Genomic DNA, 20,970 nt, shown 5'->3' on the forward strand with positions numbered 1-20,970 from the left:
AATATCTGCCGGTCGTGAATGTGTTAAACAATTTTTGTTTACACCATCGAATTCAGCGTAAAAGAACTACATAAAAGTACAAAGTTTCAAAAATTTCGTTTCAATAACTGCTGGTAGCTGATTTTTGTGGGGGCACCCTTCCTTAACTTGCTTCAATTGACCTACGTAAAAAAAAGAATTTAGGAAGCGTATAATAATTTATTACTTTGTCTCAATAGCATAAAGAATTTTTCACTCGGCTAACCGTTTGCTCCGTCGATCTTTGTTAACTCCACAATGTGTATAACACGCGAACAGCATAGCCGACGGCTACGGGCACCAATATTTTCCTTCTTTTTGTTTCGTATTCTTCATTCGGGGGCTCGTTAAACCGACGCGAATTCGCATCTCTCGCTGTTCCATTGCCGTAGCCTCGAGGCAGCTGCGCAATTTCGCGTAATTCTTAACCACTGTTAGCACACTGCTGGCAAAAGAGATGTCGGAAGAAAGGAAATATGATAGTCGGTGAAAGGCGCCAGGAGGAACAGTCGAAGCTCTTTCTCGCCGTATAATACACAAGGTGTTTATAAATTACAGCGAAAAACTGCACGCTCTGAGCACAGAGCTCATCGAATCTACGAAAAAAGACCATTACGAAATACATCTCCGAAACGCGAAAGAGGATTCCGAAAGGGACGCTGATTTTCAAATTTTTTTTCAAGCTTCCACCCATTCCCTTTAAACATAAAAGAGAATTTATGTTCTCTAGATATGTAAATAACAAATTATTGTCACTTTTATAGGAACTCGTTCAATATCATATGGTTTTCACTGATTTTAATTGAAAATTTTTTAATAATATTTACTGTACTACATTGCGCGGTTTTCATTAATTTTGATGAGAGAAATTTTAATAATTTCCATTTATTTAACACCAGTGTTTTGTTAAATTAAATGCTTGCAGAACTCCTGTACAATAAATAAGTAATATTTACTGCACTACATTGTGTGGTTTTCATTCTCCGCTCAGAAAAGAGCTACGGTTTGTCCCAGTTTCTAAAATCACTTTGTATACAAATTTTCATGTAAATCTAACAACTTTTTAGCATACAAGTCGGTCGTATTAGGTCCACCATTTTGAATTTTTGAATCCCGATGTAAGATTCATATTCAGAGGTTCCAAAAATCTCTGAATGCGAAATTTTATACAAATCTGAAGACTCCTCTATTTTTGAAGAATTTTGAGACCGAATACACCACTGTGAATCGTTTCTGTCAATATAATCGTGTCCGTTCGATTCGAACAACTGCTTCGAGGGATGTTACAGCTCTCCCCCTCTCTCCGTCCTCTACTGTAATAAGATATTCTTTCCTGTCTTTCTCGCTCTGTCTCGTACTCCCGATGCCTGGATGGGAGTTATTTCAACGATTCCGGAAGCGGAGGGCAATGGAGTCCCGATACGGCGCGTATAATTCTCTTACGAAGTTCGTATTTCCTTTGCTTCTTGAGGGAACTTCAGACGCAACGTTCTCGAGTCGGTTCACGCAGCCGGATGTTTAATAGCTGCGACAAAATTCAGCATCGCATTTCGCCCTGTTTCATCGGTGCTCGAGCGTTTCGTAGAAGTTCCACGCCCGTGAACCCCAGCGCGCTCAAACTTTCCGCGGAGAGGGATCACAGGAAGGTTGGTTCCGATTGTTTCGCGCGCAGCGAGGCGTCACGCCGTGCTCTGGAGACGAACGATCGCTAAGCCTGGGACAATAGCAATTTTACTTAAAAAAAAATATATACATTTTATGCATATACTTTCTTCAAATGAAACAAACAATATTGGTAACATTATTCCTTCACATATTCGACTATCTCGAATAACAAAGATTGTTCAGCATAGGTAAAATGTTTGAAGTCGACTTTTTTCTGTTTTTTTTTTTTTTTTTTAGGCGAAATCAACCAGTGCACGTCGGTACGAGGATTTTATCGAATTCTCCGTGTGCCGAAATAGCCACGCTGTTCCGTAATCGGGTACGCAAACTTCGAAAACGCGGCATGGTTAATTTGACGCGCAACATTTTCGATCACCGTTGAGGTCGCGACTCCGATAGCCACGTCTGTCCTTTCAGTGCGTTAATTAAAATTTTCACTTGGAGTACGGAGCGCGTGGTGCGCGCGCATTAAAGGAATATTTTATAATCTATGCTATGGCTATGGCTACGGCTATGGAAAAACTAGGGCATTATGGGAATTGTATAAAATAAAATTTATCAAACGTGTCGGCTTCAAACTTTTCTCTCCCACTGATAAATATCTTACGCAGCTACAGTAGCTAACAAAAGTAAGTAAACATTACGAGTGTTTATTTTATATTCATATGTATATTTTTCATCCTCCTATTACATTTAGACAAACTATTTTAAAACAATTCATAGCAAAGCAAAATCAACGTTGATAGGTAACGATCATAGTTGTTTCGTTATGGACTCAGGCAGCATACGCTATTTTGTAACATTCACAATATGTTCTACCTTGACTGAAAAAATTAAAATTTATAGAATCTGTTTTATTATACTTTAATATTTTGTCTTAATCTCTTTTGGTTTTAATAGCAACTCTAAGGGAAGAAAAACTAAATATTTCAGACGATTAGAGTTATTCGTTTCTTAAGAATAAGTGAGTAAAGTAAGTTCCATTTTTGAAGTATAGTTTCATTACTCGCTTAATACCTCGAGACACGCAGTCACGCGTCAAAGAGCGATTTTCATCAGCTACAAAATCTGTGAAATTAATTAGGTACGATACGGGATCCATTGTTTGCATACTGAAAACGACCAACGGTGTGCAAGGGAGGAGTAAAGTGAACGCATTAGTGGCAAAGTAATCAGAAGAATGGCTTCCCGAGGTTTTCTGTGTTAATGTAAAAGCCATACTGTTAGTAATAAAACAAGTGCTGCGCAAACAAGTAACTAACCTGTAAAAAACAAAACTAAATATCACATGTATTTCTAGTGGCAATGAAGTTAAGTGACTAAGCCTCTTGTACGTTGCGACATCAAACAATTAATATCATTGAAATAGCGAGCGAGTGGGTCACGGCTTTCAGAAGCGTTCGTCTTTCAACGCGAGTGGTCTCATTTACTCAGTTCGCCGATCAATTCCCAGCGTACGAACGTCCAATAAAGGAGAGAGCAATTGGATCATGGTAAAAAATAGTGCTTCACTTGGAAGGGAAATATCGACGAGCGTTCACGAATGGAATAAGGTTCCATGCGTTATATGTATATGCAACGGTGTTTTTTATAAAGCGACTGATACGATTGACTATGAAGTTTGAGGAATTACAGGTAAACTTCTCGTTGAAGGTATGTTTATATTTCTTTATAATTTTTTAATTACAGGCGGAAATAACTATGTCGAAGTCAAAATTAGTTGACAGACAGTTCCTTCAATGTAATTAATTGACATATTTTCCGAGTTCAATTTATATACTATTGTTTCACGTACTATTAAATTTACGAAAGAAATCCCATAGTATTTGAAAGAAAAAATACCATCAATTTAATAAAACCATTTTTATATTTTCTTTTAGAATCAGTCAAAGACATTATAATAATAAATAGAGTATTATAATGTCCGAATATAAATACGAGTCACTGTATTTCCCTTAAGCCGAATCTTTTCAAAGTTGCGTATTGTATTTATAAATCGTCTTTCCTGTTGTATTCGGAGCACTCGAACACGACATCCAACAAGACCGATTTCACTCGACCATCGTTACTCGTGCTCGTTATTCTCTCGTTAGTCCGAATGCTGTGGATCGAAACTAGCCAGCCGTAGTGTTTCGATCAGTGAGCCGGACTCGGTGAACCGAATTCAATTATATGACTTCCGTCCCAAAAGCGAGTGCCGCGATGCGCCCTTCTGGAGCGTGTATAATAGCGCTCTTTCCCCGGCCGCGTCGTTGCTTGTTCGCGATTAAAGCGCTGGCCAAAAAGCCACGCATCGCTGGACTTCGTTAACAAATTTTTCCCGCTCGCCAATTAATTGGACCCATCGCGCCATTAATTACCGAAGTCTGACGCGGTGCACACAACCTACCTGCCCGGCTGGTCGTCGCGTGCAAAAAAATCGAATGTCCTTCGAAATCGTTGATGAACACTCCGATCCCCTGGTGCACCCTGAATTTTCCATTCAGTAATTTCAGGGGCGGATTCCTACCAGAGAATTGAACTTTTCGCGTTCGAAACTATTACAGATGTTTGTTGGTAAAAGCATGCCAATGTGTTCGCCACACTGCCCCTAGCTTCGTTAGTGGATGAGGATGAACTGATATTGGTACACCCCTGATATGATTATTGAAGCTACGGTGAAATTTCTAAATGCAGCTCTTGGACATTAAATTTGGACTACATGCAAGGATCTCATTTTTCTAAGTACATAACGCCTCACACGTCTTGTGGATATTTATGCTTCTCCTAGTTTCTCTAATGAGAATTTTAAGGATGGATGTCTAGCAGACACTCTGCGAGCACGAATTCGGTTGTGGATCTTTGGCGAAGACGAATATTTGTCTTCTTCGCGTTATGAAAATGGCATTCATTTTGTAAGTCACATGCCTCTGTGGCTGCTACTTCTAATCTTAATATTGAATCTTGGGGCTCTTTCGGTGAGCAATTCTCCTTTGCAATTGTCAATGAATTATTTCACAAATGTACCGACTACATTTTTGTAATATACAAATGTTCTTTGTTTTATAATGCATTGAAGAAGTACTACATGTTGTCACGTCCAGAAAAATGTACAAATATAAAAAAAAAAAACTTCAAAATTTATTATATAAGAAATGTTCGACATTACGCGAATTCATTTTTCGACATAGAATAAGAATAACATGCCACAAGGGTGAAAACGTAGTGCAAATTTATAATTCAATGTATAGCTTGATACGGTGCGCCGACAAGGACAGTTTCTCAAAAAGAAACAAAACAGATTACAGCTAAAGGTCTCCGACAGCCGTAACAACGAGTGCCAATAACTGTCATAGCTGAAAGCGATATCGACGTTGAGCAGCGGTAAGCTTCGAGTGGAAAATCTGAGTAGAATTCGCGTTCCTCGAGGCAAGTCCGCCGTAACGAAAGCTCCTTTTTCAATCTCATAAGTCACGACGCCGAGAAGAATTGCTCATTCTCGGGACGGTTCTTTTCTGCCCCCTTGTTTACCTGTCTTTCTCCCGTCTAGAGAGAAAAATAATTGTCCATCGATCGAGGGGAAAATCTGAGAGCGAAAAGAAGCGAACGTCGCAAGAAAAAGGAGAGGACAATCGTAGCTCCCGGTTGAAATACTAGGGTCCTCGATGTGGCGAGTCCTTATTTTCGTTTACAGCGTAAATAACTGTGAGGTTCGTCGCGACGCCGCGACCCTCGAGGGGTTAATTGTGGATCTTACATAGGAACCCCTAAAACAAAGGGTGGACTTTGTTGAAACGAATGATACGGTATGTGTTTTATTAGGATGATTCTTAGAACAGTGACTTTCGAATTGTAGTGCTCGTAGGGTCTTGAATGCTTTGAAATAATTAAACAGAAATTCCCTAAAAATTTCGACTATCTATCTCAATTCTTAAGGTAGTTATTTCGAAATAGTCACGTTCGAAAATATAATTGGAAACTTTAGCAAAAGTACAGTTTTACTGCTCTCACACAAGTTCGTAATAAATCAATATACATATTTACACATATTTTCGTAATACTCGATATGTGGCCGATGTGGCCCCCCCCCCCTTTCCCCTATAAGAAAATTGTTTCTTTTCTTTCACGAAACGAAAATACACAAAATTACGTCTGGAATAACTTCATATGTGAAAGGTGAACCACGATATGTAGAGATAAAAAAATTAAAATGTAATTTGTATGTAAGTATACGGTCGGCGTTGTACGCGTCGGAAATTCGACGGACTCATCTACCTGGCCATACAAATTCGTATTCTCGAATCCAATATGTCTGCATTATTGATGGAAATCGATCTAGCGGGTCTGGGTATATATGCATAAAGCACACATTACGGGCTCCGCATCTCCGCGGGACATTGCAGGCAAGGTTGGCCAGATAAAAGAGCAATGGAAGCTGCCACACGGCCTCTGTATATCCCCCTTCGCTGTCACCTGCCACATCTTTTTCGTCGGAGGGAGCCGCGCGTCAAAGAGATTTCGAAACGAGCGACGAAGTGGACGGAGAGAAGGGACTCGCTCGTATAAAGCAGATCGATTTAAGGAAACGACCTCGTTGGCAGCGGGCTGCATGAAAATTGCGTTTCCCCATTACGACGAGATTAAAGTCTCCCCCTACATTGCAGTTCTACCTCTGCCTTTCACCATCCCTCCTAAGACCGTCGTCGTCTTCTTCGTCCGAGTTGAGTCCACCCTGTATCTTACAGATCCGTATATAAGAACCGCAATTGACCCCTCGAGAGTCACGGGGTTCCCCGATGCGACGATCCCTCGGAGCTATTTGTGGTGTAAACGAAAATAAGGGCTCACGGCACTGGGAACATAGGCATGGTCTGAACACCACGACCTAAGGCGAATACGCAATTTAGCGACACGTCGAGACTTTATATTAATTTTGTTACGCTTTGGCGTATTTTGAGCCACTCAGTTTCAGAGATAAAAATCGAAAACCTTTCCCTTGAAATTCAATCTTTGCCACCAATTTGTAACTTTTCAATTTTTATTCTCGAAACTAGCCATCCTATGAATAAACTGTGAATATAAAAAAGTTCCATCCCATCATCCCCTATAAGCTGATATATTTTTAAAAATTGATTTAACGAATATAACCATTTCTCTGAGCCCATTTATCGAGGGCATATAGATATATAGGTGTACACGTCCTTCACAGTCAAAGGGTTAATCGACAAATTTACGAAACGAACATTTTCGAAAAAACTTTGCTTTCTAAACATTTTTAAATACCTGTGCCTACAAAGTAATAAATAAATTTTTAATTTATTATTTCATCTGTTACAAATTCAATTTAACAAACAAAAGCAATAAATATTTTCGTTGCTGTTGATTTGATAGTGTTATTTCAAATTCGGAATTTGGTTTGTCCTGCAGTAAAAATATTGGATCGATCGATCGTGTAGTTTTTATTTGCTATTGATTTAAAAATGGAAAATCAACGTCGTATTCTGCTGTTTTGCTTTTGAAGGGGAAAAAACACGTTGCAAGCACGCAACAAGTTATATGCCATGTGTAATGATGATTCGATTGGAAGAAGTACAATGATATACACCATGGCTCTACTAAAGACTTACTACTGTAATTGATATGAATAATTCTTGTGTACAAAAATGTATTCCCTTTTTGTAGGTTTAATGCCAACGTTATCAAATGAACAGTAATAAAAATTGACTGAAACAAATATGTGTATAAGTCACGAATGAGAAAATGCAATTCTCATATTAAGATTTGGTTTTATTTTCTCGAATAAAATCAGACCTCGGTCCGGTGTACTACCTCAAAAATCCAAATGTCTGTATAATTTTTATGTGCAGTGATCCAGGGAATATCCAAAACGTTGATAGGATTTTCGACCCACCCTGTATAAGGGCGGCACGAAATCAGCGAACGATTTGCCGTAAGTTCGTCTATCCAAGTTTACGTTATATTAAACTGCTAATCGATATTTTCCATTTTCTTCTCGATCGGTGCTCCCTCTGTACCACGTACGACGTTTTCACGTTCTTTTTTTTCGCGAATCCCGAGCCTCCCGGGAGCACGTCGCGCAATATTTACAGCGACGGGGTCTGCGCGCCCCTCGTGTAATCTACGAAGTAGCTGTTATCGTATGAACAGAACGGGAGGTAAGAATAACAATCAGGAACTGGAGGGTGGAATCGAGCAAACTTCGTAAACGTTGACTCGCGATGGCGGCGAAATTGCTCGATCGCTTTGTCATTGTTTCTCGTTGGAAAACGTGATACGAGACGTGGATATCAGCAATCTATCCTTCGCTGGGATCGTTATACTACCGACACACTCTGAATTAGATTTTCAGGATTACAACGCGTTCGAGTAGACGTTGGATATTGTTTGAATATCGTTTTACGACCGCGTTCATTTAACCCTATGTATTTATAATAAAATATTCGTTTGAAATATAAACATGAAACCTATCATCTAATTTCGATAAATTTCTTTCATAGACATAGAGGATACGAATACTTATGAGACTGACTGTATTTCTTCCTCTTTAACATGGTTACAATCAATCGATGACAGAATAGACTAAAATGGTTGTTACTGGGTCGAGTGATTGAAACACTGGAAAAACAACATTTCATATGCACCAACTTATTATAATAATACGAGTCACTGTAATCGTATCAGACCCAGTATCAGCGTCCCTTTCACCTGAACCAGAACGCCGTGACAACACTCGTCCCGTAAAGCAAAAAAGGGTTGAAGACGCTTTGAGCGGTGGCAAAGTTCGAAGTTCATTGAAAAATCGACCTTTAATAGGAGAAGTTGGCTAGCACGGGTCGGGGCAAACGAGCCGAGAAAATTCAAATTCCCCTCATCTTTCGCTTTACAGTTTACAGTGTCGCATATCATCCGCCAAGATTTTTCCTCGTGGGAGGAGGCTCTTGTTGAAGGTAGAAGGCGCTCCGTTACGAGATAGCCTCTGGCCAGGAAGTCGGCTGAAAGTTTACGTTGCCGCTTTTTCCTTTGTGGTATCATCGGCGTGTCTCAAACGGTTCACCAGGTTTTATCCAACCCCTCTCTCCCTAGACAAGCTGCCACCCTCTTGGCTTCCCTTCGACCGTAGCGTCGCGTCGGCAGCATGCCGGGGTAAACGAAATTAAAACGTCGGGGTAAGTTTTTGCGGAGTACGTGGACTCGTTGCTGAAGCCTGGTGTGGCGAAAGGCGAAAGGGGTTGGCAAAAGAAACGAGACAGCGAAGGGTGACTCCGTCTCCCTTTCTATAAAAGTGCCGCGAATGCCTCCCGGCATGGGAGACTTGACCTTTGTACTTGGAAACATTATTAAGTCCTTTGGAGCGCGCAAAGGGCCGACGGAAGCACAGGTTCCCTCCAGGGCGTATTAGAGGAAAACATTCGGAACGATATAACTTCGAAATTCTTCCTTGGACAACCCGGGAGACAAACCAGAGCGAAACGTAGAGCTCGAGGAATCCGTCTGATCTTAGTCTGTAATTGCCTTTTGACGCCGTCTTTAGTTCGTTCTCATTCAAATTGATACATGACGCGATATTATCTCTGCGAGATCACTATTTAACGTGTGCAACCATACGTTAAATATGAAAACACGAGTATACTCTTAGGTGGTCAACAATGTGTTAACAAGCTCCGATAGGCAGCTGGAACTAAAAAGGCTATGAATAGGCTCCTGATAGCAAAGCGTTCGGACGCGTTTTCAACAGGAAAGCCTATCAAAGGCGACCCGCTTTAAACCTATTAAATGGTTTTGCGCGGTGCGTTTCTCATACGGAAACGGTATTTACGTGTCCCAACTGTGAATACTAATTTGTACGAAAATTAATTAACCTGTATAGGGAAACGAGGCAAATTGGCGACGTTCAAATAATTATTTATGGCTTCGATACAAAAGTTACGTTGAAACTCGAATTCATTTCGATAAAGTAACAAGTTTTTTTTATTAAATATGAAATTTGATTAAATTATTTTTTCAAATAAATCAGAGTTCGAATTGTTAGAATTTCCTTGCTTCTTTGATATTAATTATTTGTTCAATAAACTGTTATTAATTTGTACTTGTCTACTATTATTTTATTTATTAATTAACAGTAAACAAGACGAAGAAATAAAAATGAGAACCTTAACAAGCAAGACTAATTTATTTGATTTGTATAAGTCGAGAAACTTGTTTTTGGATAAGAACAAGGATTTCCGTTATCATTTTCGTATTAACCGCTGTATACGACTATCTTGATTAGCATAAATTCTCTTATACTCACAGCCAGCTTGAGCAGACGTTCCGACGCCTTCGCCACGTCCATGTTCTACAAAACAAACGAAATTCAAATATTATTTTGAGTAGGAGGCACGCGAGCGATAAATACAATGGAAATGGAAGTTGGAGGGTCCTGGAAAGGGCGGTTTCGATGTAACGGAGGCACGAAACGAAAGTTCCTAATTGGATTCGAACCTGTGGAATATGTTGCTTGAATTCGCCAGTTCGCGTGGAAATTTTCGCGCAGTGATTACGAGAAATAAGTAGCCTCGTAATTAAAAAACCGGAGGTAATTAACGACCAAGCCCTTGCAAGTTAATGTCATAAATACAATTGAGGAAATTCGAACATACAACGATATGTTTCAACGATATCCGTGCTAATTATTATTTAGAGAACACTGAAAAGAGTCGTTATAGTAATCCATGTTAATGTTTCAAATTGACAGTATAAATTAATTAGTATAATTAACATATGAATAAATAAACTGAGCATTAAATATTAGAAGTTGTGGTATTATAATTTCGATGAGAGCACGTAATTAAAATTTTTAGTTTGAATAAAATTTCTAAGAAATAGAAATTAAAGATCTCGCGTAAGAGGAACAAACATTTTCTTCACCGATATCTAAAGTGTTTTGAATCGTTTTTACATCCGTATACTCTGAAAATCTTGATCACCGTGCGGTGAACTCGTATAATTTATATTCAATCAAAGAACGATCGAGGGAAGTTTTGTTAAAATCCCCCATAATGAATCCATGGAACAACCACCTTAAACCTACATTCCAGATTAAAGTCCCTCCAGATTCACACAATTCGAGACGTCTACCATTAAAATCGATGGAATAGTTTCCAAGACACCGAGTTGTAAAGGGTTATACGGGCCATCCTATATAATAGGACGTAGAAATACCCGGAGATTAACAACAGTTCAATGACAATGCACGAGACATACTTGCATTTCCCGGAAGGTATCCCCTTATTCCCCTATATTCGAAAACGTCGAAGGAGCTTTCCCAGCGAAGAAATTGATATTTCGTGCGGTGTACTAATTGAATACAAGGGAAGGAAGCCACCCCTCCGACGCGGCGCGGCGTTTCGCTTAAGTGGCGGTTGTCGGGGTCTCTTCGAATGGCACAACACGAGAACCCACCACGCTTATGTACCGGGCTTACAAATAAATACATAAAGAGCCTCCTGTCGATTTCAACATGCCATTTGCGTGCATACTACGATATACGTGTATGCATACGTGACCGCAGAGTTTGCGTTCGGATGCTCCACAGAATATCGAATATAAAAACGTTCAAGACAAAATTCATAACCTCGAAACTAATAAATTTTTATCCCGAGGCCCTTGATACTTTTCTGAAGGGGATATGGAAATGCATCTATGAATGCATATGAAAATATATACACTTCCCGGAATTTTTATAAAACCACATAGATTTCTTAAATATGGCTATGTTTAATTTGTACAAAGTATAAATGTATGTAACCATTTTTCTTGTTTGCTGATAGAGACAAAATGTTCCATGCGAAATTTCTATAAAGTCATATAGTTTGTACCTAGATTCTCGAGAGATTACCGCAACCAAATAAAATTAGGGGAGTTCGACTGCAATACAGGAATATATTAGTTAAAGAGCGTTGGCTATCTGGCGCGAAGGGAACCGTGTGTTGGAATTGGTAATATTTAGAACCCCATTGCGTTCCTATGTCGGATGAGGCTCAACAAAAATGTACTGAAATCCGAAAATTTGAACTGTAAAGGGTTAATTAAATAAACACGATTAACCTAGATTTGCACATCTGTATTAAATCTTCGCGCCCAAAGCAAAAGATTTAAATTTGCCTGGCAGTGAATCGGTTTATATACATTCCTACGTTCCCTTTTTCGATGCTCCGTACAATTGACACACTCCTAATGATGCTCAACAACTTTCAATAGGTAGAGAAACACTGATCCAACCGCGTATATTTTCTATAGAAATTTCTAGTTACGCGGTCGCGTATAACGGATACGTGCAAGAGAAGCGCAATTTGATTTCGCTTCGGAGACGGAAATTTCGCGAATGTTTCGGAGATTAAAATGAAACTATGTATAATTATACGCATTCTGGGATCCGCAATTACAGTACTTGATGCACGTTCGTTATAAACCCGGAATATGATATTTCAATTTGGGGGGTTCACAGCATGCTCGAAGCACCCGAATACGTACATTACGAGATGCTTATGGATCGCTTTGACGCTTTATTGCTCGCCTCGATCGCGAAATTAAAATTTTCATCAAGAAGTTAATTGATTTCAGGGAATAGTGTCACTCACAGAATCGTTGTCTGCATTTCAAACGATGAATTTGTTTATAAATTCGATGGTAATCGAAGAAGTTAGAAAGCTTCACGTCTGATGAAGAAGTATGTAGAAAAATAAGGCACTCCATTTGTATTTATATTTATCACCAATAAAGTTGTGTACAAAAATTCCGGTGTATATTTGAATGGCCCTCATAGGAATTAACTCGGTAGACAGGCTTCTTCATTCTTAGCTTGAATCCTACCGAAAAGAATGAAGCTATTTGTGGGATGATCCAGTATGAAACTAAATGTGCGCGTAGAGCGTCTAAAACAGCTCACGTAGGTGACACGGTGCATCGAGCTCATTCCTCGTCTTTCCCTTCTGCTTTTCCGCGGACGTGAGACTTTGCACAGTGATCGATCGTCCAGTCGGATCAAAGGCCAGAAACCTTCGTCAGAGAAGCCATGGCAGGCTTCACAAAGGATTATAATAAGCCGTCTCGGGCGAGAACGTGGACACTCGACTTCGAAGGAGTCGTAACTCGAACCTTGGGCGCCGCTGTCTACGTCACTGAAATTGAACACGGTCCCTTGCAATGCGAGGCATTCGGTGCTCGTCAAAGGAGCAACAACGCTCGTTGTTACGTTCCAACACTAAACAATTTTTCCACTTTTGATTTCGTCGACAGAACTGTGTCCGAGATGTATGTTGCGTCGCGACTCGTTCACTTCGCGGACTTTTTCTTTAGCACGAAATCGTCGTCTTTCGCAACCATTATCCGCCAATTTCATCTTAGACATCAGATTTAAATAGCGGAACGAAATCTCGAACGTTGATTTCACTTACTTCCGTTCGGACTTAACTCGATATAAAAGAGTGCGCGTGGTGTTGTAATATAATAAAACGTAAAAACAAGTAGTATTTACAATTTACATAATATGCCAATAATATAAGACGATTCGTTATCAAGATATAAGATATATTAAGATACATTAGAATATATTAATTAACACCCCGTATTTGAGAATAATATACGTATTTACATTTGTGTATTTTGTGTATTACATTAATATATAATATATGTATAATGTAGTATGGTATATGAAGTATATGAGGAAAATATATTACAGTTGAAGAAAGCTACCTAGAAAAGTACCCTTGCAACATGCGCCAAGAACAAAGTTCTCAGCAAGGCGTCTGTCAACGTTAGTTAGCCGACAAGACGTATCGACTTTTCAGTCGAAAGTAGTCGAAACGCTTTTACCTGTCGCATATCGAGCTGGCCATCCCCTTTCTCGAGCAGGATGCAACCGAGAGTAACTGGACCAATATCCGACACACAGAAAATTCCACTCTGACAACGACGTTGACCGCGCACCTGCAAACACTCCGGCCAAAGGAAGGACCGATGAAAATAAAAACACACCAACCGGTGAGCCACCGCCAACGCCAACGTAGAGAAAACCACGGGGTTTTCTTTTTTTTGTCCGCCGACCAACTGCTCGTTGAGCCGCGCATTTCAGGTCCCTGAAGAAGATTCCGTACGATATCCCAAAAAAAAAAAAAAACGAGAGGAAATGACAGACAGGGAAAATAGCGGAGAGTTTACGAGCATTCACGATGGGAAATCGATACGATATTTCATCCGTTTCGCCGTCAACGGCCTCGAGGGTGCGAGCAGCCGAGTTGCAGAGACCTCATCCTCCGACATCCTTGAAAATCCTTTAAACGTTCATCCTTTTAAGGAGTAGCACGTCGTCGAGCCGATAAGACGACGCTCGACGCAACCTCGTCGTCACCTTTCGATCGCTCGATTGCCCTACAATGTGAAGTCATCCGTGTAGTGGAACTCCGTGAAAGATAGGCGAAACGTGACGTCGATCATTTGCATTCCGTCGACGACCAGTAAATTTTCAACGATATGTAACATGAATTAGTATCGCCGTGCTCTCGAGGGAACTAATCGCGACGAATCGATCGTACGCGATGTGATGGTGAAGTTCCAAAACGCAACTGACTAAAGGAACTATAAGGTGAGGGGAGCAGGAGTTTAGCATTTTTCAGGAGAAAGATAAGAGTTTTTGGTGGCGATGATTGTTTGAAATAAATGTTATTTGAAATAAATGGTGCCTGATCTACCTACATCCAAACAAATTAATAGCAGATAGTGGTTTTCGACATAACATCGTTTTTAGTTTCTTTAAAAATGTTTAGATTTCGTTTGGTTATTCAGTTCAGAAACCTAAAAAACTTATATACGTCGAAGTAGATTGAATTTTTAATAAATATGAAATAGCACGTTTCAATGAAAATGTTCTTTGTCAGACACAACGTTTATAGCCCATCCAACCATCGCGAAGAAACGATGGGTTAACAACTGCCAGCCATAACTTTATTAATCACACCCACAGTGGCCGTAGCTTTCACGTTAATTAATGGTAACAAGTTCCCGTCGATGCTGTTGATAGCTGGTAACGCGAAGTTTAACTTAGTTCTCGGTACAGGGCTACCCTGTTTTGTAATCTTGATTCAATGGTCCCTCGTCACTGGAACCAACGAACGGGAAGGAGATAAATTTGCATTGTTAACTGAAAAGAAGACAGTATTGTAACGAACCCCCCTGAAATTAAAGAATGTAATCAGGCGTGAAGTCCAATAACAAGGAAAGAGGGAGTACTGAGTTGAAAGATGAATTACGTTAAATAATTTTCTGCGATTCCTCGAATGAACGTAGAAAATAAGAAAAAATTGTCTCGATACAATGAAAATTAACGGAGTTACGCGCATGTGAAAAATGCCAAGCTTTTGATGAATAATTTTGTTGCCCAGTGTATTCGAATAAATTGAAATTTAATATAATAGAAAGGATTGTTCTATTATATCTTATCGGGCCACATTTGTTTCCCAATTAGCGCGGATGGGAGAGGCTCCACTGCATTTACGAGTAGCTAGAGGCCCAAGCGAGGACCTTGTGGTAAGTTTCTCAACCATTTCCCTCTAATTTCGATGTTCGATCGTGTCAAACACCGCCTCAGCTCCGCGTAATGTTTCCCTTTTCTATGAATGACGGTTGGGGCTCCAAATGGAAGCGCAACACTAAACAGCAAGAACCGGACACTTCGTCGCGAAACTTGGTAACAACAAGACCGCTTTCCCTCGGAGACAGAACTTGCGCGTTCACTATTAGATACTTTGACCACCGTCCCCATTTACCCAACCCTCGAATCCCTTTCAGAAACCAGCTCGTTCCCCCGGCGACTCGTCAGCCGATTATTAAGCGTTTCCATACCGTCGAATCGACGAGAGATCGACGTAAGTAGCGACATTCAAGACGTTGCAAGAGATATCACGGCGGACCGAAGGCAGACAGCTACCCCGTTCACGATTTTCACACTGCGGACAAATTGTCCTCGATAAATCGTTCGAGATCCTCTCCAACTCGCTCGAGACCACCCTGGAGGGAATACAGCAACTGGCGAGGGGACCAGAAGAGAAACAAATTTGTTAACACACTGCCGACGGTATACTATGGGATGGATTAGCTAAGCCACGTGTTCCGCATACTTTTCTGAAATACACTGCGACACATACGGTGGGTGTAGAGTGTATTCGTACACCGATCAATTTCATAAGTAAGTTACTAATATAGAAAAACTTAGCCTACACATTTATTAAGTAACACTATCTCTAGAAAAATCAGAACATTCAGGTTCTCGAATTTCCCATATTAGGCAGAACGCGCAGGCATGCTCAGCTTTAGGATTCCAGACGTTAGCTTTTATTATCCGAATTAAAAGGAAGAATTGGGGGGAATACCTAGCGACCTTTATTATCAGAACTTCTAGGTGATCCGTGTACTGTTGTTAGAAGAATAACACTGTACTACTATTTGCATAACTTATGCTCAACGTAACGTTGAATCGGTTTATTGTTCTCTTCTGTTCTTTCCGCGCTCACAATGAGGCTCGCGTTCGGATTCGTGATATCGATCGAACGCAAAGTAATTACCGTGCAAGGTGCACGAGAGTTAATTCCGGGGTGACGAGCTCTTTCTCTATCCATTTCCACGTCGTCCGCCTCGTCATTTTCTCTGCCTTCGATCGCTCGTTCCACCCTTTTTCTACGTTTTCTCGCCACCCCCGCTCGCCTCCTGCTCGCGACCGCCCGCCGAACTCGCCTTTCTGACGGACAAATTGGATTCGATAATTGCGAATCACGATGGCAGAGACGACAGTCACGTCGTCGATCGGCTGGCCAGCTGGCAGGGGAAAATGTCTCCGTCTCTCGATCTACTTCGCGATGGTCTATCACTGTCCCGAGAAGACCGTCGGCGTTGCGACGACCGTAGACACCGGCCGTGAAGAAATCGATTTCGAGGATATTGCTTTCCCGCCCGATGAATCGCGCGGATCCGTGGGAATTGATAACTGCAGCTGCCACTGTTCGTCGCATTGTAATCACGTCTCCGCATTTTTCTTTTCTACTTTTTTCGTCTCTTTTTGCGCTCGCGTCCGCTGGACACGCCCCTCGAGCACACTGACGCTTTTTCATGAGTTGAAAATTGAAAATTGACAACTTTAAATCCACGTACAGAAATTTGAAAAATATCGAATAACGCTAAAGTATTTATCTGCCACGTACAATTTCAACCGCTTTATTATCCATAGCAAGACTGAATTTTTCAAAACTTAGAGAGGCGGAATTAGTTTCCGCGATTTACACAGTACACTTGTATGGTCCAATAACCTAAACTTTTAATACATACACAGTTTTGTAGATTCTATCTAATTATTTCTAAATACCTATACTTTTGAATTATTTAGTTAAGGAAGACCTACAGCAAAGGTTACGAGGCCAACTAACAATTCTAGTGACAATCACCCAACTTTATATGAAAAATAAGCTATATAACAATGAATTATTTATTTGGACTAATTATTCAAAGAATTGCTTTAAATTCGACGAAACATCTCCGTTGAAGTCTTGTTTCCTGTCATATAAAGAAGATAATTCCCATCGTTGATGATTCGAAACGGATCCATCAAAATTTCAAGCCGCTGGCAATTACCGTACACAGATAACAGACTACATTACACGGCGATCTATGAATATAGATGGTAAACCGCGGATGTCCAACGCGGATCAGTCGCGGTTAAAACTGTCCGCGTGAAAGGATCCATTTAAATCTACGAAGCTGGCGAACACGCGCGGCAAATTTCCGCCAGCGGTTGCGCCCCGACAGCGGAGCTATCCGTTTTCCCTCGTTAACGAACAACCAAAACCACGATGAAATTTTTCAATTAATGTCGCGAAATTAAACGAATATACGTCAGATCGTTAGCTAGCTCCCTTGGGTTTCAAACGGGCTCAATGTATGCGATTCCAGCCCGAATGAAGAAAAGTTTACTCTTAATAAAAAGTTCTAAAAGTGTCATGGTGATAGCGAAAAAGGGTACATCATAGTTGATGTCTTTTGAAGAGATAAGTATTCAAGTCAACAAATAACTACAACTTGAAACATTAGGAGAAAGAGGTATAATCTGTTTGGATGAATAACTGAACTTTTTATCAATTCCATTTATTTGTTATTTGCTTGAAATATTAAAACTTCGTTATTACGACTTGATTCAGGTAATCTTGAATAATCTTGTATTGAATGATTAATACATTTTGCAGGTAGAATACAGATTTTACAACCAGAGGACTATTTGAAAACACTGTTTACCGTGACTGACGCCAATTTAGAAACGACCGTAATGTCGCGAAATTGTTTTTCATCCGTGAGCGGGCACGAAAGGGCCCTCGCGATAAAGACAACCTTGATCCCGTGCACGTAATGAGTCGACGGCAATTTCAGCTACACGCAGTGGGAATTACCGTTGCGCGAGCGACAATTGCGTCGAAGACAACACGAGGAACTGGCAAACAATCTTGCCGACGTTTCTCTCTTTTCTTCTTTCTTTCCTTTTATTTTCGTTATTAAAACTCATTGTAGTAATAGGGCCAGGTCGAAAAATTCGCGATATAATGTTTTCGACTGCAATTCCAGTCCTTTTCAGTGAATACATTTTTTACAATAATAATGAAATTGCGAAATATTAATAAACGAGATAAAGTCCTGAAAAACTAAACAACAACCAATACAACAACCAAGTTAATGAAGTAATAAAGCTAAAACATCAAGATTACAAACGTATTATTAGAGTAACATTCGTTATCACATCACACGATTTTACAACAGGCTATCGAGCAACGATCCGACGTTAATGTGCCGTGAGAGCAGCAGGGCACCAAAAACAAAAACCATCGTTGCGTTTGCACCCCAACGACGCGCAATAATAGCCCTGACGACCCATCAGTGTTCATCCCTGTGGCTGTTAAGCCGCTCTATTCGTCCCTCTTTTTCTGGTTATATTTGACAGGCTCGATCATTTGTTAGGAAATCGTGGTCGCATTTCCCGAGCAAGCCACGGGAAACCTCCACGTGTTACGTTCCCTATCGCGAGCGACACGGTTGCGTGTAATCAGTACGTGACGGTAAATTATTCGGGATAAGCCGGGTTGGGACAATTTGGACAGACTGCAACTTGGAGAATATTACGTCGCGATTTTATCTGTTGCTATTCTCCCTGGCGCGGGAGTGTAACTCCGGTCGTACACGACCGATAAAAATGAACGTCCTGCGATGTTGATGGACGATTCTGTTCGGTTAGAGCGACAGTCTTTCACGATTCCTACGAGATAATGAAAAATGAAAATAATTCACAAAGAAATGAATAATATAACTCTACAGAATTGATTTTCTTGTAGAACCATAAATAATTCCAATTTGCGTGGAACCAGCATAGTTTCGCATTTCCAAATCCCCAATGCGTGTGGACCGCAGATGCTAAAATACACCCTGCGGTGTGCGTAGAAACGCATCATTACGAGACACGGGGCAAAGATTTTCTCACAGGGATGGTAGTATAGTTGGGTGAACATTGAACAGGTTTCGCCTCTGTCGGCCATATATTTGTGCGTATCGTAGCTCCGGTCGGGGAATTACGAGAAAGATTGATCGCACCTATTTGCCGAAACCAAATTACACTTCTGTTCACTGGCTCTCTCTATCTTAGAAGCCATTTCGATCCCGAGGCCAGCCCTGACTTATTTACGATCGGCCCTATAAATAATTAGCCCCCTTAATAACGTCCGCCGGTATCGATGTATCGAACCGATATATTATTATTTATTTCCGACGAGAATAAAAGGGATAAACGTGTGATGCACGGCGCACCAACGGCGAACGGTAATCCCGGAGAGAAAGGCAGAAAATTGTTTCCTATGATAGACGAGTTTGAACTTTATCGTGCACCTAGCTGCACAGCGCACTGCTCGGAGAGCCAATGACGATTTTACTCACGTCATTTTCAAATGGAAATAAAACCTTTTCTTTTATGATAGTGTAACGCCTTGTCTTAACACTTAGCCGACCGCACGCGTCACAGAGAACTGTTCGGTTTCCACCGCGCTCGAGAAAGCCAAACTGCTGTTTCTCACAATTACTGTCTAAGGAAGTAAATAAGGAAGTAAAGGAAAGTAAATAAAACACTTACGCTGAATGGGACCAAAGAGTTCTTCACGGACGGAATCATCCACTGCTGAAACAATGACATCACCACTTGACAGCCAACTACAACCTCTACGAGACGTTTGATCAGGAATCTGGAGGAATCAAACGTAACATTTATTCGTACAGGAACGTTGTCAATGATATACTATAGAGATATTAAATATTGGGTTGTCCAGGAAATTCGTGACAATTTTTAAGAAAAATTCAAAGTGACATTTGAATTTTGATATATATATTAAATTGCATAGGAATCATTTTCTTCCACAACTTTTCCACCTTTTAAGGAACCTATACATGTTATCTGTTTTCAATCATTCCTATATATTCAGACTTGTACCACCTACCAAAAATCGACATGGACTTTCCAGACAACCCAGTATGCTCATGATCAATTATTCACTAACTGTCAGCAAATTATTAGATGTAGAAATTAATTCTAAGGTAAATTTACTATTTATTTAAAAAGAAAAACTATGCAACTTTTAATCTTCCCTCAGTCACCTATCCTAAGAGAGCGCATATAAAACCAAATGTGAAACAAAAAATATATAAATAAGTAGTTTTATCATTACTCAATGTTATAAAATTGGCTCTGTTTTGATATTCCTTTTCATTTCTACAAAAGAAATTCCTGAAGGCTATCTATTTTTTGACAGCCCAAACCAGAACACTTCCTTAATTTTATATTCATAACAGCCTAGTATAGGAGCAAGTATGGTTATATGTATCTTCTATTTCATACGTTTCCTTAAGAAGTCATCTTCTATTCCGGCTCAGCTCCTCTCAATCGAAAGAAAAACATATGAAAGATGGGAAAGTTGGCGAGCGAAGTGTTCACGAAATTAGATTTAAGTGGTGTATTGTCGGCAAAATGGAGTAGGGTAGGTTTGGATGGACTCCGGGGGCGAGGTGATGTATTCCTTTCCGTGCTTCCGCCACGTACTTCCGATTGTATCCGGAATTCCAAGAAATTTTCATGGAACACTTTCTTACGACTGCGCGGACGTATTTTCGCGATGCATGCTACCGGGTACGTCGGAAAAGTGCTTCGTGTCTGTCTGGCCGACACGACGTTTCTTGTCA

At 40.4% G+C, this 20,970-nt stretch overlaps 1 protein-coding gene across 2 annotated transcripts in view; it reads right to left on the minus strand.

Annotated features, from left to right (window-relative positions):
• LOC128891643 (diacylglycerol O-acyltransferase 1) overlaps positions 1 to 20,970 on the minus strand; it is a 120,906-nt gene that overhangs the window by 11,525 nt on the left and 88,411 nt on the right. For both annotated transcript variants that reach the window (XM_054151293.1, XM_054151294.1), the window contains exons 8-9: positions 19,871 to 19,979; positions 9,974 to 10,018 (exon numbers count right to left, since the gene is read on the minus strand). In XM_054151293.1, the coding sequence (XP_054007268.1) occupies positions 9,974 to 10,018; positions 19,871 to 19,979 (154 nt within the window). The remainder of the gene's footprint in view (positions 1 to 9,973; positions 10,019 to 19,870; positions 19,980 to 20,970) is intronic.

Source organism: Hylaeus anthracinus, unplaced genomic scaffold (genome assembly GCF_026225885.1).
Source record: "Hylaeus anthracinus isolate JK02 unplaced genomic scaffold, UHH_iyHylAnth1.0_haploid 12002, whole genome shotgun sequence".
NCBI lineage: Eukaryota > Metazoa > Arthropoda > Insecta > Hymenoptera > Colletidae > Hylaeus > Hylaeus anthracinus.